The sequence below is a fragment of the Caretta caretta genome, chromosome 18 (genome assembly GCF_965140235.1).
Source record: "Caretta caretta isolate rCarCar2 chromosome 18, rCarCar1.hap1, whole genome shotgun sequence".
Taxonomy (NCBI): Eukaryota; Metazoa; Chordata; order Testudines; family Cheloniidae; genus Caretta; species Caretta caretta.
Genome location: NC_134223.1, coordinates 18,593,141 through 18,611,884, shown reverse-complemented (window position 1 = coordinate 18,611,884; position 18,744 = coordinate 18,593,141). Strand labels below are relative to the sequence as shown.

The window sequence follows — 18,744 nt, the reverse complement described above, 5'->3', positions numbered from 1 at the left end:
ACCTTTAGGGCTTGATGTTGAAAGGGAGTCAACCAACCAGTTATTTTGTGCCTCCAATAATTCTGTAGGTAAATGAATACAAAGATAATTACTATTTTTACATATCTCCCTGATTTTCAGGCACAATGAGAAGTGAAACTACAAAAGTATGACAGCAAATTGTAAGGCAGTTTCTTAAACTCAGGGCTTTTAGTTTTTCTTGGCAGCAACAGTGTTCATGATTGGCATGTGATAAGGGCTTACGGTTATATAGTATTTTTCATCACATTTGCATGACACTTTAGGTTGAACAAAGTTTACTTTATAAAAAACACTGGTTTCCACAGTGCTAGTTAAAAAACATGGGACATTTTTCAAGATTACAGCAGGCTGAATCTAATTAATGGTGTACAGGGTTTCCTGGTGGCTTTTCATTCTGCACAAGCAAACAACAAGGGTTCCTTTGTACGCGTTCCATAGCAAGAATCAGTTGAAGCTGCTGCTACACTATGTAGTGCATTCAAAGGATTCGTCTCATCCTAGCCCCTGAAATATAATTCAACTGAATGATCTCTTAAGAACTAAGTAAATGTGTTACTTGAATAAAATAAGAGGAACATGTAAGTGTTGACACCATTTAAAATGGCAGATCTATAAATATTATTAGCCCAATATATTTTATATAAAGATGACTAAAACAAGAAAGGGGGACAACTGTCTTTTAATAAAGTTTGGAATTAAAAAGTCACTTAATAAAATTGTTTGTAGCTGTATCACATCAAAAAGTTTACATGCAGGTCATTTATTTCTATATTTTTCATAGAAAATGAAAAGCTGTTAAAATCCACAACGTTTGTCTGCTATGGCCAGTTTGGGTGTGTTCTCAAGGGGCTGCATGAAGCAAACTTAAGTTAATCAAAAAAACCTTAAGTATCAAAGAAACAAGTCAAAATATTCTCCAACTAATAATTAAAATATATATATTTATAAATTCCAGGCCCTCAAAAGAAATCATGATAGTTTAAGAACAAAGTTTTGAGTCATTATGAATGAGCCCAATTTCAGCATCTGCCATGAGATGCAATGGCGAAACTGGCATTAGAACCTAACACAAATGAGTTTCCTTATGAGCTATATTAATCTTTATTTCCCCTCTGCAAAAACCAGAATTTAGGATCTTTTTTTAAAAAACCCTGTCTACTCTTTACTAACTTGGTTACACTCCAGTGCTACCATGCATGTACCTTGTCGGCTGAAATTCTGCATATATTAAGGCCTATCAGACCTGTGTATGAACTTAGCACACAATTATGAAGCAGACAACAGCATCACGTGTGCCACCTTACTATTTTCCTCCACATATGTGCACAGCACTTCAGGGTCATACTGGGCAGGAACACTATGTAAAAAAACCTAATTGTAGCCATTAGCCTCCCCAATGCCACAATGATTGCAGTGGACCTTGAAAGCAACACGATCCCAAATCAATGGGATACCAAAGATTCTCCAACTTATCAAAGATAAATTAACCCAATGCAATTTGGTTAGAATGCCAGTTTCTTCAAGAAACTGATATTTCAGACAAAAATAGAAACATCCTCTTAAAAATGAAAATTCAACTGCTTTGTCACCACCCTCTTAATTACTTTATATGAAGAAAAAAGGCATTGTTACAATGGCTCAAAACCGTTCTTGTAGTTATATGTAGAGTCAGTCAACAGGCTCAATTCAGCTTCTAGCTAGCGAAGGTCTTTCCCATGTCTTCCTTCCCTTTGTATTTCCTCTTGCCGTGTGTGAAGGGTATATACCTGTACTTTACCATATGCTGTAAACAAAAAGACATCACTTTAGTTGCTAAACAGAACTGTTTGACAGATCTAATATTTCTATCAAAACAAAATAATATGCAGTGTAAGCCACAACACACAAAGCTCTTCAGCATAATCACTAATTTACAACTGATAAGATGTACAACGTTTAATTTCAACAACATAAGATGCCATTTTCAGTTACAAGTTACACAAAGGATTTAAATAGCACTATTTTCCTGTATTATTTATTAGTATATACTATGCTGAACACTTTAAATGGGGTTGTTTGAGAGTTTGTACTTTGAACTTCACAAAAAAAGATACACAGTATAGTATAGTCATGATGGTTAATCAAGGAAGGATTAAGCAGTATAAATGTATTAACATAAATCCCTTAGTCTTCACTTTACAATCATGAACCATGAATCATTCTACCCCAAAAATTTAGAATGTGACAGTTTCAAAATCTTTATTTTTAATTTCCATTTACAAGCCAACAAGCTATAGAAAACGTATCAAAGCCAACCTGAATTACTTTGCTGTGTTTGTCTTTTTTAAAATGCCAAGTTTTTCACAACACCAATCACCAATTTGAGATCCCAACTGTCAGCTTTGGACATTATACTGCAGAAATGGCATGGATGAATGGTGCATATTATCCATTATAAACACCGAATTTACTACTTCAGAAGATATTATTCTGATAAATCTGAATCCTTTGAAGAATGAAAGTAAGGGGGCTAACAATTTGATATCTAGGTGTCTAAGCTGATTTGATTTTCAGGAGTATTGAGCATTTATATTTCCGATTACAGTTTGTGCTGAAGAATGCCTAAGGTTAGGTACTTAAGTTTAAAAATATTGGCCATGCTATATATACAGATAAACATCCACAGTGCTCATTTGGCTGGCAACATGGAAAGACACTCTTAAGCAGTGATATTTTATCTTCAGAAAGATTCAATCCAATCTTAGCACATTACCTTGATTTGTCTCTTCATAGTGATACAGAATAGCATAATGAAGTACATCACAAGGATTGGCCAGAATACCGGAACGTTGAAAGCCTCAAAGAATGTACATACCATTGCAACAAGGATGCCTTTAGTAGCAGAATGCCTTAAAAATAAATTACATAATTAATCCCTTCCACACAGTGGAAGCGATTTGACACATTCATGTAAATGCTTTTTATTTTTAAGAGAATGGGCACATGTATCTGCTCACCAGAATTTAAACTCTGGCAGCCTTCTAATGAAGGGTCGAAATTCCTCATTTTGTTTTGTGGGTAATGAAGGACCATCATCTGGATAAAAAAAGCAAATCAATCTTTTAAGGTAAATCATCCCGTAATTGAGTCTAGTAACGATTCTGTTCTTTCCTACTGTCACTATTATATACAAAGTCTATCTCCAGAACAGAATAGTTCCTTGCAAGAGCTCAAGTTTCCTATTTGGGTAAAATTGATCACAGAAGGGCGAATTGCTATGCTTGATCAAATAATGTTTGTTTTGAGAGTGATGCCATATTTTTTTATATATATATATAAATAATATATGCGCAGTGATGTGCTGGCCGCTGTTTCCTGCAGCTCCCATTGGCCAGGAACAGCGAACCGTGGCCACTGGGAACTGCGGGCAGCTGTGCAAATGTAAACAAACTGTCTGGCAGCCCACTAGCAGATTACCCAGATGGGCCACAGGTTGCTCACCACTGTACTATACACTGAAATGTAAGTACAGTATTTATATTCCAATTGATTTATAATTATATGGTAAAAATGAGAAATGAAGCAATTTTTCAGTACTAGTGTGTTGTGTCACTTTATATTTTTATGTCTGATTTTGTAAGCAAGCAGTTTTTAATTGAGGTGAAACTTGGGAGAAGAGGTATGCCAGACAAATCAGACTCCTGAAAGGGGTATAGTAGTAGGAAGGCCATGATTAGAGACCCTTCCTGCATTGTTAATTTTTAAATAATTATTACAGCACAACTTTTAAACTCAAACTCTGTTCTCACTATTGAGAATTTTCTATATTCTCTGAGGACGTTTGTTCACGTGAAGATAGATGAAACTGGTTAAGTGATTTGGAAAACAGTTTATGTTCAAAATTATAGTAATGGGAGTAATGTCCACTATACCTGAGTCTTCCATTAGAGAGGGATCTACCTTTGGCGACAAGAAAGCTATGAAGAGATTTAGGTGGTAGATTCCCAAGGCATATGTCACAATGTACCAACCCTAGGAAAGAACAACAAACAAAAAAAGACTGAAAACTTCACAGTAAACAGCTTCAAATACTTGTTTATCAAGACCAGCACAAATTGTTTAACCTGTTTTTGGTTTCTTCCCCTAATTACTTTTTTATTTGCAAGTAACAAGATTTCTGGACTCAGTTTTAAAACAGTTGACATACAATGGGTGAAAGACACTCCACTTGCATGAAACCCAAATATTTAGGATTTGTGTGAATAGGTAAAAAACCACCCATGCTGATCTGATCCAATTTGGCAATTGGTTGGTTCCTATAACTCAACTTCCCTTTTTGTCCAGTATTTCTTACTATAACAGAGTAAGCTAAAACTTTATTATGGAATGTTTCTAGCTACTTTCACTTACAGCTACAAAAAAATGACTAAATGAATTAAAGGGCATGTAAGCAAAGCAGGAAAAATAGGAAAGTTTAGTTAGGCTTGAAATTTAGTTTAGATTTTGTAAATTAAGTGTTTTATAGAAGAGTAACAACAGTTAAGATTTAATGATGTTATTTAATTGAAAAAAGATGCTTAGGATGTAGGGAGTAGTGAGACTTTCCCCAGCAACGAGAAAGATTCAAAACACAACAGCATTCGCTAGGAGCTAGTAAGCAAAACACCACATTCAGTTTCTTTGTTCAAGCTCAGAGAAGCACAAAAAGTACACAACCACAATAATAAGATTTTTGAAGTCCTTGCATGTTTAAGGATCTATGGTGTTTAGTAACCGAAAAGGATATCTGCCACTTTAAAAATAATTATTTTTTAAGCCAACTGTGTCCCTTTAAGTAAAATCTAATTTTTGATAAGATGCAAGCATAATACATTTTGTCTAAGGAGAGGAATATTGAGTAATACATCATTAAAATAAGGATGTAAGGAAGTTACAGTATAGCAGGGATCTGCTCCAGCAGCTTAAACCGGAGAGGGCAATTTGATAAGAAAAGTAAAATAAAGTCCCTTAAATGTTGTTGTTATAAGATCAAATATAATTGTCCTAGACTTCTATTTTAGAGTTCATCCAAAGTGTGTTAGCAAAACAGCTACTCACAGCAAATAAACTACACTGGGAACAACAGTCTAACGAGTCTCTGACAGGACATAGTTATTTCTAGATATAGTTGTCAGTTTGTAATGACAACACATTAGAGAGGCAAGGTGGGTGAGGTAATATCAAATCAACTTCTGTTGGTGAGAGACAAGCTTTCAAGCCACACAGATCTGAAGAATTGCGTGTGGTGCCAAAGCTTGTCTCTCTCACCAACAGAAATTGGTCCGATAAAGATAGTGCCTCACCCACCTTGTCTCTCTAATATCCTGGAACTGACATGGCTACAACTACATTGCATACAACACTGTTAAAGACATTGAAGGATTACATCACAATGCATGGATATCAGAGTGTATCTCTTTCGACTGAAGAAGTCACGGCTGAATAACCTGTCCTCCTTTGAGGGAAAAAAAAAAAAATATAAAGCTCTTAACATACAGATAACATTGCCACAACTCTTGGTTCATTCTCCTCCAACTTTTCCAAAGGCAGCAATACCAGAATAAATTGTATTGTATTCTTTAGATAGGCACCTGCATATATTAGCCTTTGAATGATTCTCAGTTTACATTGTATATAAATTTGCAGAGTGCTGGGCACTATCAGCTCCTGTTGACCTCTATGTGAGTTGAGGGCACTGGTGCAGATCATCTCCTATGAGATAATTAGTGCCTCCAATTCCTACAAAACTCAGTAAGAGTTTAGGACATTCCATTTCAAATATTTCCCAGACTGGGCCCTAGGAGAGGAATACTAACGCATATGGGCTATATAGCTAATAGCAGCCAAATTTTACATATGAAAACCAAGATTGGATCATCTGACAGTTCTTTCAGGAAGGAAAGTACCCAAAGAAAGTTCACATAAAAATTCAAGTGCTCCAACAGTTATGATGCTGTTAATCAATTTCAGAGCCTCCTGCAATTACTTTTGGTATTATTTTCAGGCTTAGAGGTTTTAATCTTTAGAAGGCCACGCACTCAAATGGGACATTGCTGAAGTTATCAAAAGTATGTTACTCTTTGAATATCACTGAGCAACGAAAAAATAATTGCACTGTTGCTTAGGGCAGCTTTGGGCATACTGGTTCTAAAGGGCTTAACTGAATTATGGATTGGCATGAAATAGAGAAAACAGGTTAGTGGAGATGGAGTCTGCTGCTTGCCAGTGATGGTAAAATAGCGGTAATGCAGAAACTCTTCATAGGTTCGGTGCTAGGAGAGGAATGCTGGAACCTGAATGAGATGCAAAGGTTGAAATAGGAAGCTAAAACATGAACGACAGAGTTTTAAGAGGTTTATTATGCAATTTCATTAGAACGTGACAGTGGCACTTCCCATCTTCTCCTGCTACAAAACAAAACAACCAGCCTTAACCATCCCTTTTAAGATTGCGTTTCAGCCTAAAGTTTATTAATATGATGTAGCAGCTCAAATTACTATTGCTATTAATTGGAGGAAAAAACAAGGCACTTTCACTTCACACAAGGATACCAAAGCTTGTGATTATTTTTCCTGGGAAAAAAATGAGTAGCCAAAAAAAGACAGGCATATGTACTTGACTATTACTCCTTCATGACACTGAAAGTAGCTGGTTTAGGAATCTGTTTATTCTACCAAACTTTTTTCCATCTTGAAGTTATTATTTCATTCCATGTCTATGCATATAAACTTAAAATATTCTTACTTTGACCCATATGATCCAATATTTCTTAGCAAGTGTTTTAGTGAAATGGATTATTCAATCTAATAAAAGAGTATTCCTTTTACAGTTACAGTGTTATTCTAAACGTGACAAATGCAATAAATTTAGTTTTCCTACCTGTAGTAGATAAACTCTAATCATGTAGATAAAACTCAGACCCAGAGTTACAACCCATCGTACTGCTGTATATGGAGTAGATTTGTCTAGCCAGGATTGGTAGATCTAGAATGAAATGTAAAATGTTTTACACACAAACTTGGTTTATTATAGAGTAATTTAAATGACTATCAGAGAGATCACAAGTTTTAAGGGACATTTTTTGGTTAAACATCAGTTTAAAAGATTAAAAACATTTTTAGAACTCAGGTTTACTTAGCATTATTTAGACTGGTTACTTGCTTACATTCTACTCAGGTCACGCTTTGCTAACAAATTCCAGTTTCACTTTCATTTCTAGTCACTCAATTTCCGCTTCTTATGCACTAGTATGCTGGCTGTCAGTTTAAAGTTGTAACTAGAGAAACTGATTTTTTTTCACTTTCATAAATAAGTTTCCATTAATTTTGTGTTTAAATCTTCTGTTTACAAAATCAGATTTTGAGCCCGCGCTACCCAGAGGACAAAAAAGATTTTTGTATGGCTATTGGAAAGCGTGTGTTCTAAAAATCATTAGCAATTGTGCCTGTATAACTTTGAACATCGTAAAGGGAGCAAATGTTCAGAAAGTGCTGAACATCTGCAATAAAAAAAAACAAAAAAACACAGGCTTCTTTAAGGTGTTCATCCAAAAATATGTGCATCCAAAAATCACGTCACTTTTAAAAATTTGTGTACTATGTTGTCTAATCTACATAAGTACTCATGGTTTAGTAAAAACGTAAGTTTTAGCTTTTAATAGCAAACAGTAATGCTTGAATTAATTATGGTTACACGAAGCTTTTTGGGACTGTCTCTTCATTTGAGAGCAACTAGCATGTTGAGGGCATTAAAGCAGTAATAAATATTCATACATACTGTTAAACATTCAAATAGTGATAGAGACATTAATTAAATTATGTATTTGTCATCATGGTTATGAGACCATCAATTTCTAAAAAGCAAACTCATTTTAAGGAAAATGCTTTTTGAAGTACTCAGTAACTTAATTATTCCTTTTACTGAAACTGAAGGCCATGAGTTTAAATAAAAAAAAAAAAAAAAAACTGTATAAATCCAGTGACACTAGTTCCCAACATGATCTCTCACATAAAACCAACCTGTCCAAGTCTTGTGAAAAATCTAAAGACCACTGAAGGTTTGCCATGAACAGATTCTCCAATACTGTCCCCTTCGGACATTGTTGCTGTGAAAACAAGACATTTATATAGAAAACACATTAAAAATGAGAACTTAATATAGTGAAATTTTAAGATACTTTACATGCATCAGCATTCAGGTGTGTGATTTCACATCTTGCTGATTTGATATCTTGTTTGAAACAAAAAGGTATCTTCTGTGAAACATTTTTAAAGACAGGACATTCATTCATTCTATTTCAGGGGAAGTATCAAGAAAGGAAAGGGTTAAATATATTTTACAAAGGGAGGGAGAGGATCCAAGACATTTTTAGGAAAAATTACAAACAGTAAGTGACGCAAGAGATCTAAGTGATAGTCTCACCTTGATATGCCAGAAATAAGTGAGCTGTAGCTCACGAAAGCTCATGCTCAAATAAATTGGTTAGTCTCTAAGGTGCCACAAGTACTCCTTTTCTTTTTGCGAATACAGACTAACACGGCTGTTCCTCTGAAATCTGGAAACAATAATCTGGAGATTATGTACTCTGATACTACCCTCCCCCCGACCTTTAGCCTTTAAAAGTAAACTGCAAAACCAAAATTTAAGAAACCTATTTAAGACCCCTCTCCTCCCAGAATTAGTAAGTGACTACATATTTAGATAAATTCAATTCTGGCTTCTGTTCTTTGGGCTCCATCCAAGAGCTGGCATCATAAGCACCTAAACATTTTCCTGCACTGTTTGAAGCATTTGATGTTGTCAGTCATATCTTTGCCAAAATTAACATCTCAGCAACAGTGGAAAAATGATTACCTGTAAGAGCTTATATTGCCTTACTCCCTCTCACATGGTAAGAGACAGGGCCCAGAACTCAGGTGAAAAACATTAATAAATGCAATACTTTTGATTTAGGATTCTCCTCCACTCCTCCAGTTAAAAACATACAAGCTCTGCAGTTTGCTTTAAGACACAAACAAAATCATATGGAATCTGAGCAGTGGCAGCAGATGTGCCACATCACCAAAGGTAATACCTCACACTACTTCCTGGATTCCCATCTGTGGTCAGAACTATGTTGCTCTATGTGATAATGGGAGCAATTTCAGCTCTATAGTAATTAACATTTAGAGAGTGTTTTTCATCTGAAGATCTTAAAGCAATACAGATGGGTGAAGTATTAGTAAACCACAGAAGATTAAATTGTATTAAATGCTACATTATAGTGACAAATAGATGGAAGGAAGCTCTCAGTCCTAATGACAATCTGGAGATTTATGAAATGTTATAACTCTAAATTTCTCCCTGGGTGCATGGTAAAAATCTGAAAGCTATGTATTATCCCTCTTTTACATGGGAACAATAATCAGTAATGGGAAGGAGTCCCTATCACAAGATCAGAGGTAAGAGGATTGAGAGTGAGAATCCAGAACTTCAGCCCCACCTCAATCCTAGGTATACCAAAGAAAGACTCCTAATATTTGACTATACAAAAGTGTCCTTTTGATATTCAGGGCCAAAGAGACGAAATACATTTTTCACTTCAGTTAACTCCACAGCGTGGGGAGAGGAAATACCATTATAGAAACTCAAAGATCCAACATGCTTTTATTCATAAGAACTTCCTCTATTACCACTACCTTATTATTAGTTTTGAAACTTTTTCAAACCTAGTGAATCTAAAGCAGAACCAGAATGGCTACAAAGACGGAAATGTTTCATCATGGAAGAAATGTTTCTTTTCTGTCAATGATACCAATATTCAAGTATCTTTAATGTTCTCACTATATGCTTTTACTCAATCATCAATGGGACTTGGAAAATCAGATCTGCAATAGGATCTAACATCCCAATCCTGCACACAGGTACACACACTAGGGCCATGTCAACACCAACACTTATGTCAGCAAACTTTTATTGCTCAGGTGTGTGAAAAAACACCCCCCGAGCAACATAAGTTTTGTCAGCATAAGCACACGTGTGCACAGCGCTATGTTGGTGGGAGACGCTCTCACGCTGACATAGCTATTGCCATTCCTTGAGCTGGTTTTATTATGTTCACAGGAGAGCTCTCTCCTGTTGGCATAACACAGCTACATGAGTGCTCTTACAGAAGCACAGCTGTATTGGTACAGCTTTGCCACGGTAAGCTTGTAAGTGTAGACATGGCCCAGTAGTTCCGTTGAAATTTATGCATGAAGTTAAAGACACCTAGTTCTTGCAGGATTGGGGCCTTCTTTTGCATTCTGTTCTGCAATATGGGTAGTAAAGAACTTCACATCTGATTAAGTGGTGATGATTATTCAATTTACAAAAACAAAAGTGCTTGGATGAACATCTAATAAAAATGTTTTTATTATTCTAGGGATAGATCTGAATGTCTATAGTGTCACTGAAGTTTTTTAGCACATTCATAGTTTTAAAACCAAATAAGTATATTTTCCTGATTTATGTTGTTATAAACCTCTCTCAATGCATTTTAAATAGCATAGGTTTGAAATATGTAACATAATTTCCTTATATGAATGTTAAATAGTTAAACATACAAGTGGCAATATTACAAAACTTACCGAACATTAGTGGTTAAAACTACAGTATCTATTCCTGAGGGCTTTGTGTACCTAAAAATTCTGCACATAATTTTTTAAAATTCCGCAAATTTTATTTGTCAAATATATGTGGAGGCTCCAACATGGCACTGGGGAGCACAGGCCACTGACAGCACAGAGGTGGGAGATCACTGCGCAACTCCCCCCGGGGAACACGGACTCAGCGGGGAGGCTGCACCCAACCCTGACGTAGCGCAAGGACTGGGCCTGCCCCAGAAACACCCCAGGGCCCTGCCCCTCCATGCCAGGTGCGGGCAGGCAGGTTCAGCATGGCAAGAGCCAAGTGTGGAGAAGCTTAGTGGGGGGGATCCAGGTGTGGGTTGAGAGGGTTCTGTGTGGGGCAATCTGGGTGCAGGCGGTTCAGCAGGGATCCAGGTGCAAGGGAGATCTGGATGCGCAGGGGACTGTTGAGGTGTTCTGGGTGCAATGGTAATGGGACTTGGCAGGGGGGTCCAGGTGAAGGTGCTTGGGGCTCAGCAGGGAGTGGGGAGGAGGCGTGGGGGAACAGAGCTCAGTGGGTGAGTCTGGGTGTGGGGGATCCAGATGCTGGGGGAGTGCAGATTCAGGTGCAGCTGTTGGGGGCTCAGTAGGGTGGGGATCCGGGTGGCTCGTTGGGATGGTCCAGATGCAGGGAGTGGGGCTCATCAGGGGGGTTCTGAGTGTAGAGTGGGTGAGGCTCAGCGGGAGGGTCTGGGTATGAGGGCGTCCGGATGCATGGGGATTGGGCGGATGGGGAAGAAGCTCTCTGTTCAGGGATCCCTACTTCTGCAGCTGAGGAGGGATGGGTGCAGAAAGTGGGGGGCGGGGGAGTTTGCAGAGCTTCCTGCAGCTGGGGGATGGTCTTACTGGGCCCCAGATGCCATGCAGGGGAAGAGGAAGTCCCGTCCTCCCCAGCCCAGCCAAGACTGGCGCAAGGTAGGAATCATGAGCCAGGTCTTCCCCAGTCCTGCCCCCTACCCCACAGTGATTTACGTCTCTGCCAGCTGCCCTGAGCAGCTGAAATATACTGCTGGGGAGGGCTGGATGACTACTCTTGTGGCTTCCCTTTGCTTCACCGCCAGAAAGTCATTTTTCTGCTAGGAAGCAAAGAAATCTGCAGGGGACATAAATTCTGCATATTTCAGTGGCGCAGAATTCCCCCAGGAGTAAGTATCTCAAGAAGAGTGTCTCTTATGAAATTTGCTTTGAAAAGGGTTCACAATTTACAGACCTAAATCACAATTACAGACCTAAATCATATCTGAGAATTGGAAATAAGGGTTAATTTTGATAACACACCATTATAACAGAGCATTAAATTTCCTCTGTTACTTACAGTGAGATGTTATCAAAATCCAGCACTGTAAATAAGTCAGTAGCCAGGGAGTAGACTGAAATTAACCTAATGAACTTAATAGAGTTCGGAGTTTTAAACAAAGTGCTACGCACATGAAATATGGCTCTATAAAACTGCTGTTCTGCCTGAAAAATATATTTATCTTACAAACACATGAGCTAGAAGAAGTTACGTTGTCTAGTTTACTAGGCAAGCACTGTTCACCCCTGAATTCTGAAAAAGCAGGGTCTCTTCCTTGATCATTTTATTTTAATTTGTAATGAAGGAAGAGATGAATGAAACTCCAAAAGCATGCACAGTGTAACTAGGCAGAGAACTCTCTGAACATTATGGAATTTTTCTGACTTTAAAGACAAAACAAGCAAATAAGAAGAACTGAAAAGAAGGATGCAGTTCCCTGTGCTAGTAGAAGAGCGTACTTTCATGTGCAATAGCCAAAGATGTTCTATTAGAAGGACCAGTGGCCAGCCAAAGGCACAAGGCAGCCCCGTTGGTCCCAAGTTCTTTAAAGCATTGCAGCTTACTTCTGGTTTCCACCAAGCGCAAGCTTTCCTTTTACAACAGATTCGGTTCCTACCCTCCTACCTCATGCACCTGGCCCTTCACAAATACATTCCCAGCCAAACAGCAGCAGCTCTAGGACACCTCTACCCCCCCACTGTCGTTAAAGAAACGAACGTCCACGGGTGTTCAAGGTTAGTTAAATCTTGACCCTGACTAAAGGAGGCAACGCAGGAGAGAGGGGACTCCGCGAAGATCATAAGTAAACAACGTGAACGCTCCTCTGAAGCGGAGGTCAAGGAGGAGGCGGCCCCGGACTGGGACCGGCCCCTGTGGGCAGCGGGAGAAGAATCACCGACCCGGCTCCAGGGGGCCGCACGGGTCCGACCCGGAAAGATCCCGAGACTCACCCGCCCCCTTCCACAGAGCAGCCCTCCCGCCCTCTCCCGTCACACCCCGAGGGCCGCTCCCCCCGCCCAGCCTCCCGGCGCCGCTCCCGACGCGCCGCCTCCCGGCTCTCCCGGCGCCCTGTGCGAGAATCCCCGCCCCGGGGGACACCTCACCATCCCCGGCCCCGCGGCCGCCTTACGGGGCCCAGGCCGCATCCAGCTACTGCCCTGGGCCCGGCTCGCTCCCGCCTCGGTCCCGAGGGAGGGGGAAATCGGCTACTCACGGGTGCCGGAGCCGCTGCAGCCGGGGACAGGTCTCGCCTTCCGCCTTCCCCCCCCACCCTCCACCACAGCATCCAATATGGCGGAGGATGAGGCCAAGCCACCTGTTTCCGCTTCCGGGGCGGGGCCGGAGGGGCCCCCGCCTCCAGAAGCGTCGGGCGCTGGCGAGGGGGCCCCCGTGGGGTTGCTCTCGGAGGCTGGTACTGAGTGCAGGGGTCGCAGAAGTCGTAGTGCTGGGGGGCTGGTACTGGGAGGTGGGATTGCAGGGTGGTTGGTCTGGGGCCGGGGGTGGGGGGCGCTGGGGTTACAGCCCCTGGTACTGGGGGGGCCTAAGCACTGGGCTCTGGGGTTGGGCTGAGCGAGGGCTTGACGGCCCTAGTAGTTGGGGGAGGGGGGCCTGGCTGGGAGGGGGGCCTGAACGAGGATGAGATGGAATTGGCAAGAAGTGGGTTGCGTCTGGAGGGGTGAGTGACAGCCCCTGTTTCCTGGGAACATCCCGCAAATGATCAACGTTCAGGATTTTTTTTAAAAAAAATGGTGATTAGATCCTACGCGCTTTGCTATCCACCTTGTGATCTGAGACATGCTATTCATGCAGCTGAGATTCTGGGTAAAGTAAATATAGGCACCAAGTTATTTCCCCATGCCATTCTTCCAAACTCTGTACGGTTTTGCTGCCTGAAAGTGCAGTTGTAATGTGACTTGAAATATGGCATTTGCAGGTTTTCTGTTTGTCACCTCTCAATTTGAGATCACATTTGCTCAGTTTACCAATATAAAAAGATGGGTTTTTTTTCTAACTGTAAGACTGGCAAACTCAACAAGGGATCCAAATATCAAACAGGGATTATTTCTTTGTATGCATCATCACCAGTAATAAACATTCTGCGGTGCAAAATTTTCCCCTCACATTTGTAACAGAGGAAACATTTGGAACTGCTGTTGCAGTTTAGGCCTAGATCCTGCAGCTGGCTCTGTGCAGTGCCAGGGTCCATTCAGCTTCCTCTCCCATAGCTGCTTTATCTTTGCAAGGCTAACAGGAGAAAAAATTACTATTGTCACTCAAGTGAGTAGATCCGACTCAATCTGCAGCAAGCAGAATTCTTGAGTAAGAAAATGAAATTTTTTATATCATCACTTCTTGCAGTATACTATGCTATGAAGTTTTACAGTGACCCTATGAAAATGTCTGTTTGAATCTGTCTCTTGAACTGAAATATCGCACTACTGACTATGCTGCATTTCGGAGCTTGAAATAAAACCATGATAAATTTGCCCCTTTTAAAGGAAAACTAGAGTGATTAGTTCCAACATCTTGGATAGCTATATAAATATTTATTAAACAACAATATATCAAAATTACTTTTCTTCAGAAATAACTACCATTCTTTCCTTGGCTTTATAGCTCTGATATTAATGACACAATAAAAAAATTGAATAAAACTTTTCTTCCTGACTGGTTTTGAAGGATTCTGAATTCTTCCAAGTTTCAGGAATCCTCTCAAATACCCCATGGCCAAAAAAGTCACCCAAGTAGTAAGTAGTATGTTGATGCAGTCTCTGGATTCTAGCAATATATTTGTTTCACCTCAGAAATAAAGTACAAAAATACATCCGATTTTACAGTCAATATTTTAAAAAAGATTTCACATAGATATTTTTTTAAATATTTATAAAAGTTAAGTGGCATAAAATTCATCAAATTGTATTTGAGTAAGTATTTTGAAGATCACCTAACCGTCTTAGTGCAATACTTACACTAACTACCATTTTGGCTTTCCTAGGTTAAGAATTTCCCTTCACATACATAGTTAGCTTTACAAATATATTTTAAAACACTTGGATTATAAGAGAAATAATAAAATCCCTCACCCAGTGCTCTTTGATTAAACCTGATTTTCTAAATTAATTTCCAAAATATTTTCCTTTATGTATTGGAACAATAGTAATGGTTTGCACAACTATATGTCCAGACAGTTATATCACACTCATCACTACATTTTTAAACATGTATAGCATTTTTCTTCAAAGAATCTCAAAACATTTTACAAGGTTTATATTCTCACAATACACCTGAGAAGTAGCTAAGTATTATTAGATACAGTATCCCAAGCACAGAGGGGCTTGTTAGAGGCTCTGTATTACTGCTGTATTACAAAGAATAAATCATAATTATACAGATGGGGAAAGGTAAAATAATTTCTCCAAGATCACATAATAAATCAATGGCAGAGCCAGAAATGGATTTGAGGAACCCTGATTCAAATTTCCCTTTTCTAACCACAACAGCCACTACTGGGGGGGTGAGGATTTGCCTTATGCTTTCACTTAGAACTTGTTAAAAAAACAAAATGAGACATTTTTCAAGTTTGAAACTGAATGCATGAATCAGAATATGAAGATCCTAGTCTTAAAATTGACATTAGAAATAGTCAAACCTCACTGATTTAAATTGTCCTATTAGCACAGGAGATGCAGTTTTATCATAAGTCTTGTGATATTTGGTATTTTGCTTAAAGTTCCAATTTGTTGAGGGTCCTCCTTGGACTACAGGACATTTTTCTTAGTTTGCATTTTTTTTAAAAGTAAGTTTCCAGCTTTTGTTTGTTGGATGAAAAACAAGAAACAAACAAACAAAACCTTGAAGAGCTAATCCCTAAAGGTTCCAAAACCAGAAGGCAAATAAAAAGAACCAAAATATATTACTTTTAACATTTCATGATTTTTAAGCCAACCTTGTGATTTTTTTCTGTTCTGACTCATGATTTTTGAATGCTTGGCATTGTTAATACTGCTAATGTACATATTAAATAATAGTGGTTCTCTTTCTTTGTATTTCTGTGGACCTCATCACTGCAGTATCTGCGCTTCATTAAACCCTGATCCTGCCACTTATTCCTGCCCACATGGAGGGCCATTGAAGTCAGAGACCCCCCGTACAGGCACTACCTGTGCACAAGCTTACAGGATCTGGTTCTCAGATTGTAAACTCTTTGGGGCAGGGACCATGTTTTCATTATTTGGGGCCTGGATCCTGATGGGCCCTGCTGTTCTGTATTATTTACACAAAATAACAGTAACAGTTCTAAACCTAGGCATGTTGTAGCACTCGCCCACTCAGCTGGGAATGTGCTTCCCCCAAATCCTTGAAGGTGGGGGGGGAATGGGCAGTGAAAATGTCCCCCCATATGTCTGACTAGCATGTCACCAGCAGGCATGCAGTAGAGCAGGGAAGCCCTTGGAAGAGGGTGGGGGGGAAAGAAAGAGAGAGAGAGACGCATGCGTACAGCGGGCGGGAGGGGGGGAGAGGGAGAAGTCCCGCCCCTAGCTACCAGGGAGCCAATGGCCGGCAGGATACGGTTGCCAAGGTCTGGCGTCGCTACTCCCAGGGCAGATGGCGGCCCCCAGGCCTGGTTACTACTTAGGGGCGGGGCAGGCTCAGCGGCGGGAAGGTGAGGGCTCGGGCCGTCGGTCGGTCCGCCTGTCTGCACGGGGGGGGGGGGTGTCCGTCTGTCCGCGCCCTGAAGGAGGGGGAAGGGAGGGGTGTGCGCGCGCACACCGGGGCGGGTGTGTGGGAGCAGCGCTCTCACCCGGGCGGGCTGGGGGGGGGGTCTTCTGTCTGTTTGAGCACCGGGTGGGTAGAAGGCTCTGTAGAGGGGTCGCTGCCCCTGAGCCCCGAATCTGGATTTCTAGACGGGAACCACTTCATAGTATAAACGAGAACTAAGCCCCTGAGGAGCGAGATCACTAGACATGATAATCAATTAAACTGTTAGCATAGAGAACACGCGTTACTTTAAGGTCAGTCCTACCTCCTGCCTCGTTTTTTCTAGGAGAGAGCTTTGAACGAACAGATTTAAGACACAGTACAAGTAGGTTTCAGAGGAACAGCCGTGTTAGTCTGTATTCGCAAAAAGAAAAGGAGTACTTGTGGCACCTTAGAGACTAACCAATTTATTTGAGCATGAGCTTTCGTGAGCTACAGCTCACTTCATCGGATGCATACCGTGGAAACTGCAGCGGACTTTATATACACACAGAGAATATGAAACAATACCTCCTCCCACCCCACTGTCCTGCTGGTTGTTTCTTGCTAAAATAAAGAGGGAGTGTATATCTTTGTTCCGGTATTTAAGCTGTTTTAAACAAAACAAAAAAGTCTTCCCCTTACAAAGATTGCTTCGTTTTATGTGTGCTTATTCTTGACTTATACAAGTTATGGCATGCCAGATAATATTTTTGACATAGATGGATTAGGAACATTTATAATAAACTCAACAATGTAGTATCTAGATGCCCATGTTTATAAGATGTTTCTGTAAATAGCAAACAAATTCCTATGTTTATTTTGGTGTAAATGTTATTTAATAGTTCAAGATACAAAATGTCTATGCAGATGTGTATACAAATCTACCGAAAACAACTATTTCTTTTCTATTACCCGTTCTTTCAGCATTCAAGTATGACTTTTTATTATTCAGCTAAATAGTTCCAGAAATCTCATCTTCTTACCTAGTATTTGTCTTGTTTTTCAGGATATGGACTGTATGTTTATTCTAATTCTTTTTTTCAATATGAAGGAGAATGGAAACAAGGAAGAAAACATGGTAAGGGGAGATAGTTTTATCCCCTGACAATGAAGGGAAATTTTAGTTCACTTATCTAACTTTTTTAATTTGTAAAATTTCTGTAGAAACAGTATTAAACACTGAAGCTAAAGTAAGATTATGTATGACTCTGCTAAGCAGTGACAGCGATCCATAACCATAATTGGTGTCATGGACATCACAGTCTTTAGTTCTTAAGTGTAAAAAAATAGACTTTATGGCCACAAATACACAAGGCTTGGGTGTCATGAATCTGGCAGAGTGTCAGCCCTGGAAACGGGAGACCCTGTACATGGAGTATCCACCACAAAGAGCTCTGCTTAGCCAGAATTGTAACAAGAGGAAAGTTTTGTTTTTTCTTCCTGAGTAGGTTAGTTGCATCCAGAGCAAAAATCTGCAGAGATTTTTAGGTCTATAGGATCTAGAAAGGTGTAAATCCTTTTAGGTGAACAGAGCCTTTTGGCCAAAGGCCACAAATCAGTAACAGAGAAACTGCCCCTTCACCCCATTCTTCATAGATCCTTTCTTGTAGTCCATTATATCATTGGAATGGGTGTTATCCTCTCTCCTTCTTCACTGTGTGTCATAAAAAGAAAAGGAGTACTTGTGGCACCTTAGAGACTAACCAATTTATTTGAGCGTGAGCTTTCATCCGATGAAATGAGCTGTAGCTCACGAAAGCTTATGCTCAAATAAATTGGTTAGTCTCTAAGGTGCCACAACTACTCCTTTTCTTTTTGCGAATACAGACTAACACGGCTGTTACTCTGAAACCTGTGTGTCATATGTGCCTGCTCATGCTCCAGCACACTTGAAAGAGTCTTTACTTCTTTCTGAATTGGGTGCATCATACATAGTCATTCAGAGTTTAACTTGCTAGAAATATGTGAGGAATAAGGAGTTAAGAATATTGTTGTTCAAGAGCTTAACTCAATGTTCTCTCA

At 39.9% G+C, this 18,744-nt stretch overlaps 2 protein-coding genes across 5 annotated transcripts in view; one reads left to right on the top strand and one right to left on the bottom strand.

The window, feature by feature from the left end:
• Positions 1–681: 681 nt before the first annotated feature.
• On the bottom strand, positions 682–13,306 carry RER1 (retention in endoplasmic reticulum sorting receptor 1). 2 transcript variants are annotated; one of them, XM_048824565.2, is made up of 7 exons: positions 13,196–13,306; positions 8,058–8,143; positions 6,919–7,023; positions 3,933–4,032; positions 3,018–3,096; positions 2,774–2,909; positions 682–1,804 (listed from the first exon to the last, which is right to left on the bottom strand). In XM_048824565.2, the coding sequence occupies exons 2-7, from the start codon at positions 8,136–8,138 to the stop codon at positions 1,715–1,717; spliced, it is 591 nt and encodes a 196-aa protein (XP_048680522.1). In that variant the 5' UTR covers positions 8,139–8,143; positions 13,196–13,306; the 3' UTR covers positions 682–1,714. The 2 variants fall into 2 exon arrangements, with proteins under 2 accessions (XP_048680522.1, XP_074977184.1); XM_075121083.1 differs by lacking the exon at positions 13,196–13,306 and adding an exon at positions 13,086–13,104.
• A 3,196-nt stretch (positions 13,307–16,502) lies between these two features.
• The window catches only part of MORN1 (MORN repeat containing 1), a 134,703-nt gene continuing 132,461 nt past the window's right edge, over positions 16,503–18,744 (top strand). Inside the window, exons 1-2 of one of the 3 annotated variants that reach the window (XM_048824561.2) lie at positions 16,503–16,645; positions 17,729–17,800. In XM_048824561.2, the coding sequence (XP_048680518.1) occupies positions 16,588–16,645; positions 17,729–17,800 (130 nt within the window). In that variant the 5' untranslated portion in view covers positions 16,503–16,587. The remainder of the gene's footprint in view (positions 16,646–17,728; positions 17,801–18,744) is intronic. The other 2 variants (XM_048824559.2, XM_048824560.2) reach the window with 2 other exon arrangements.

What these genes read in the sequence shown, in the direction of transcription:
- RER1 (XM_048824565.2), bottom strand. Translation starts at nt 8,138, where the DNA reads ATGTCCGAAGGGGACAGTATTGGAGAATCTGTTCATGGCAAACCTTCA. An exon ending in TTAGAGTTTATCTACTACAG is followed by an intron (nt 4,033 to 6,918) that starts GTAGGAAAACTA and finishes GTTCTTTCCTAG; the next exon opens with GGTTGGTACATTGTGACATA. An exon ending in CTGCCAGAGTTTAAATTCTG is followed by an intron (nt 2,910 to 3,017) that starts GTGAGCAGATAC and finishes TTTATTTTTAAG; the next exon opens with GCATTCTGCTACTAAAGGCA.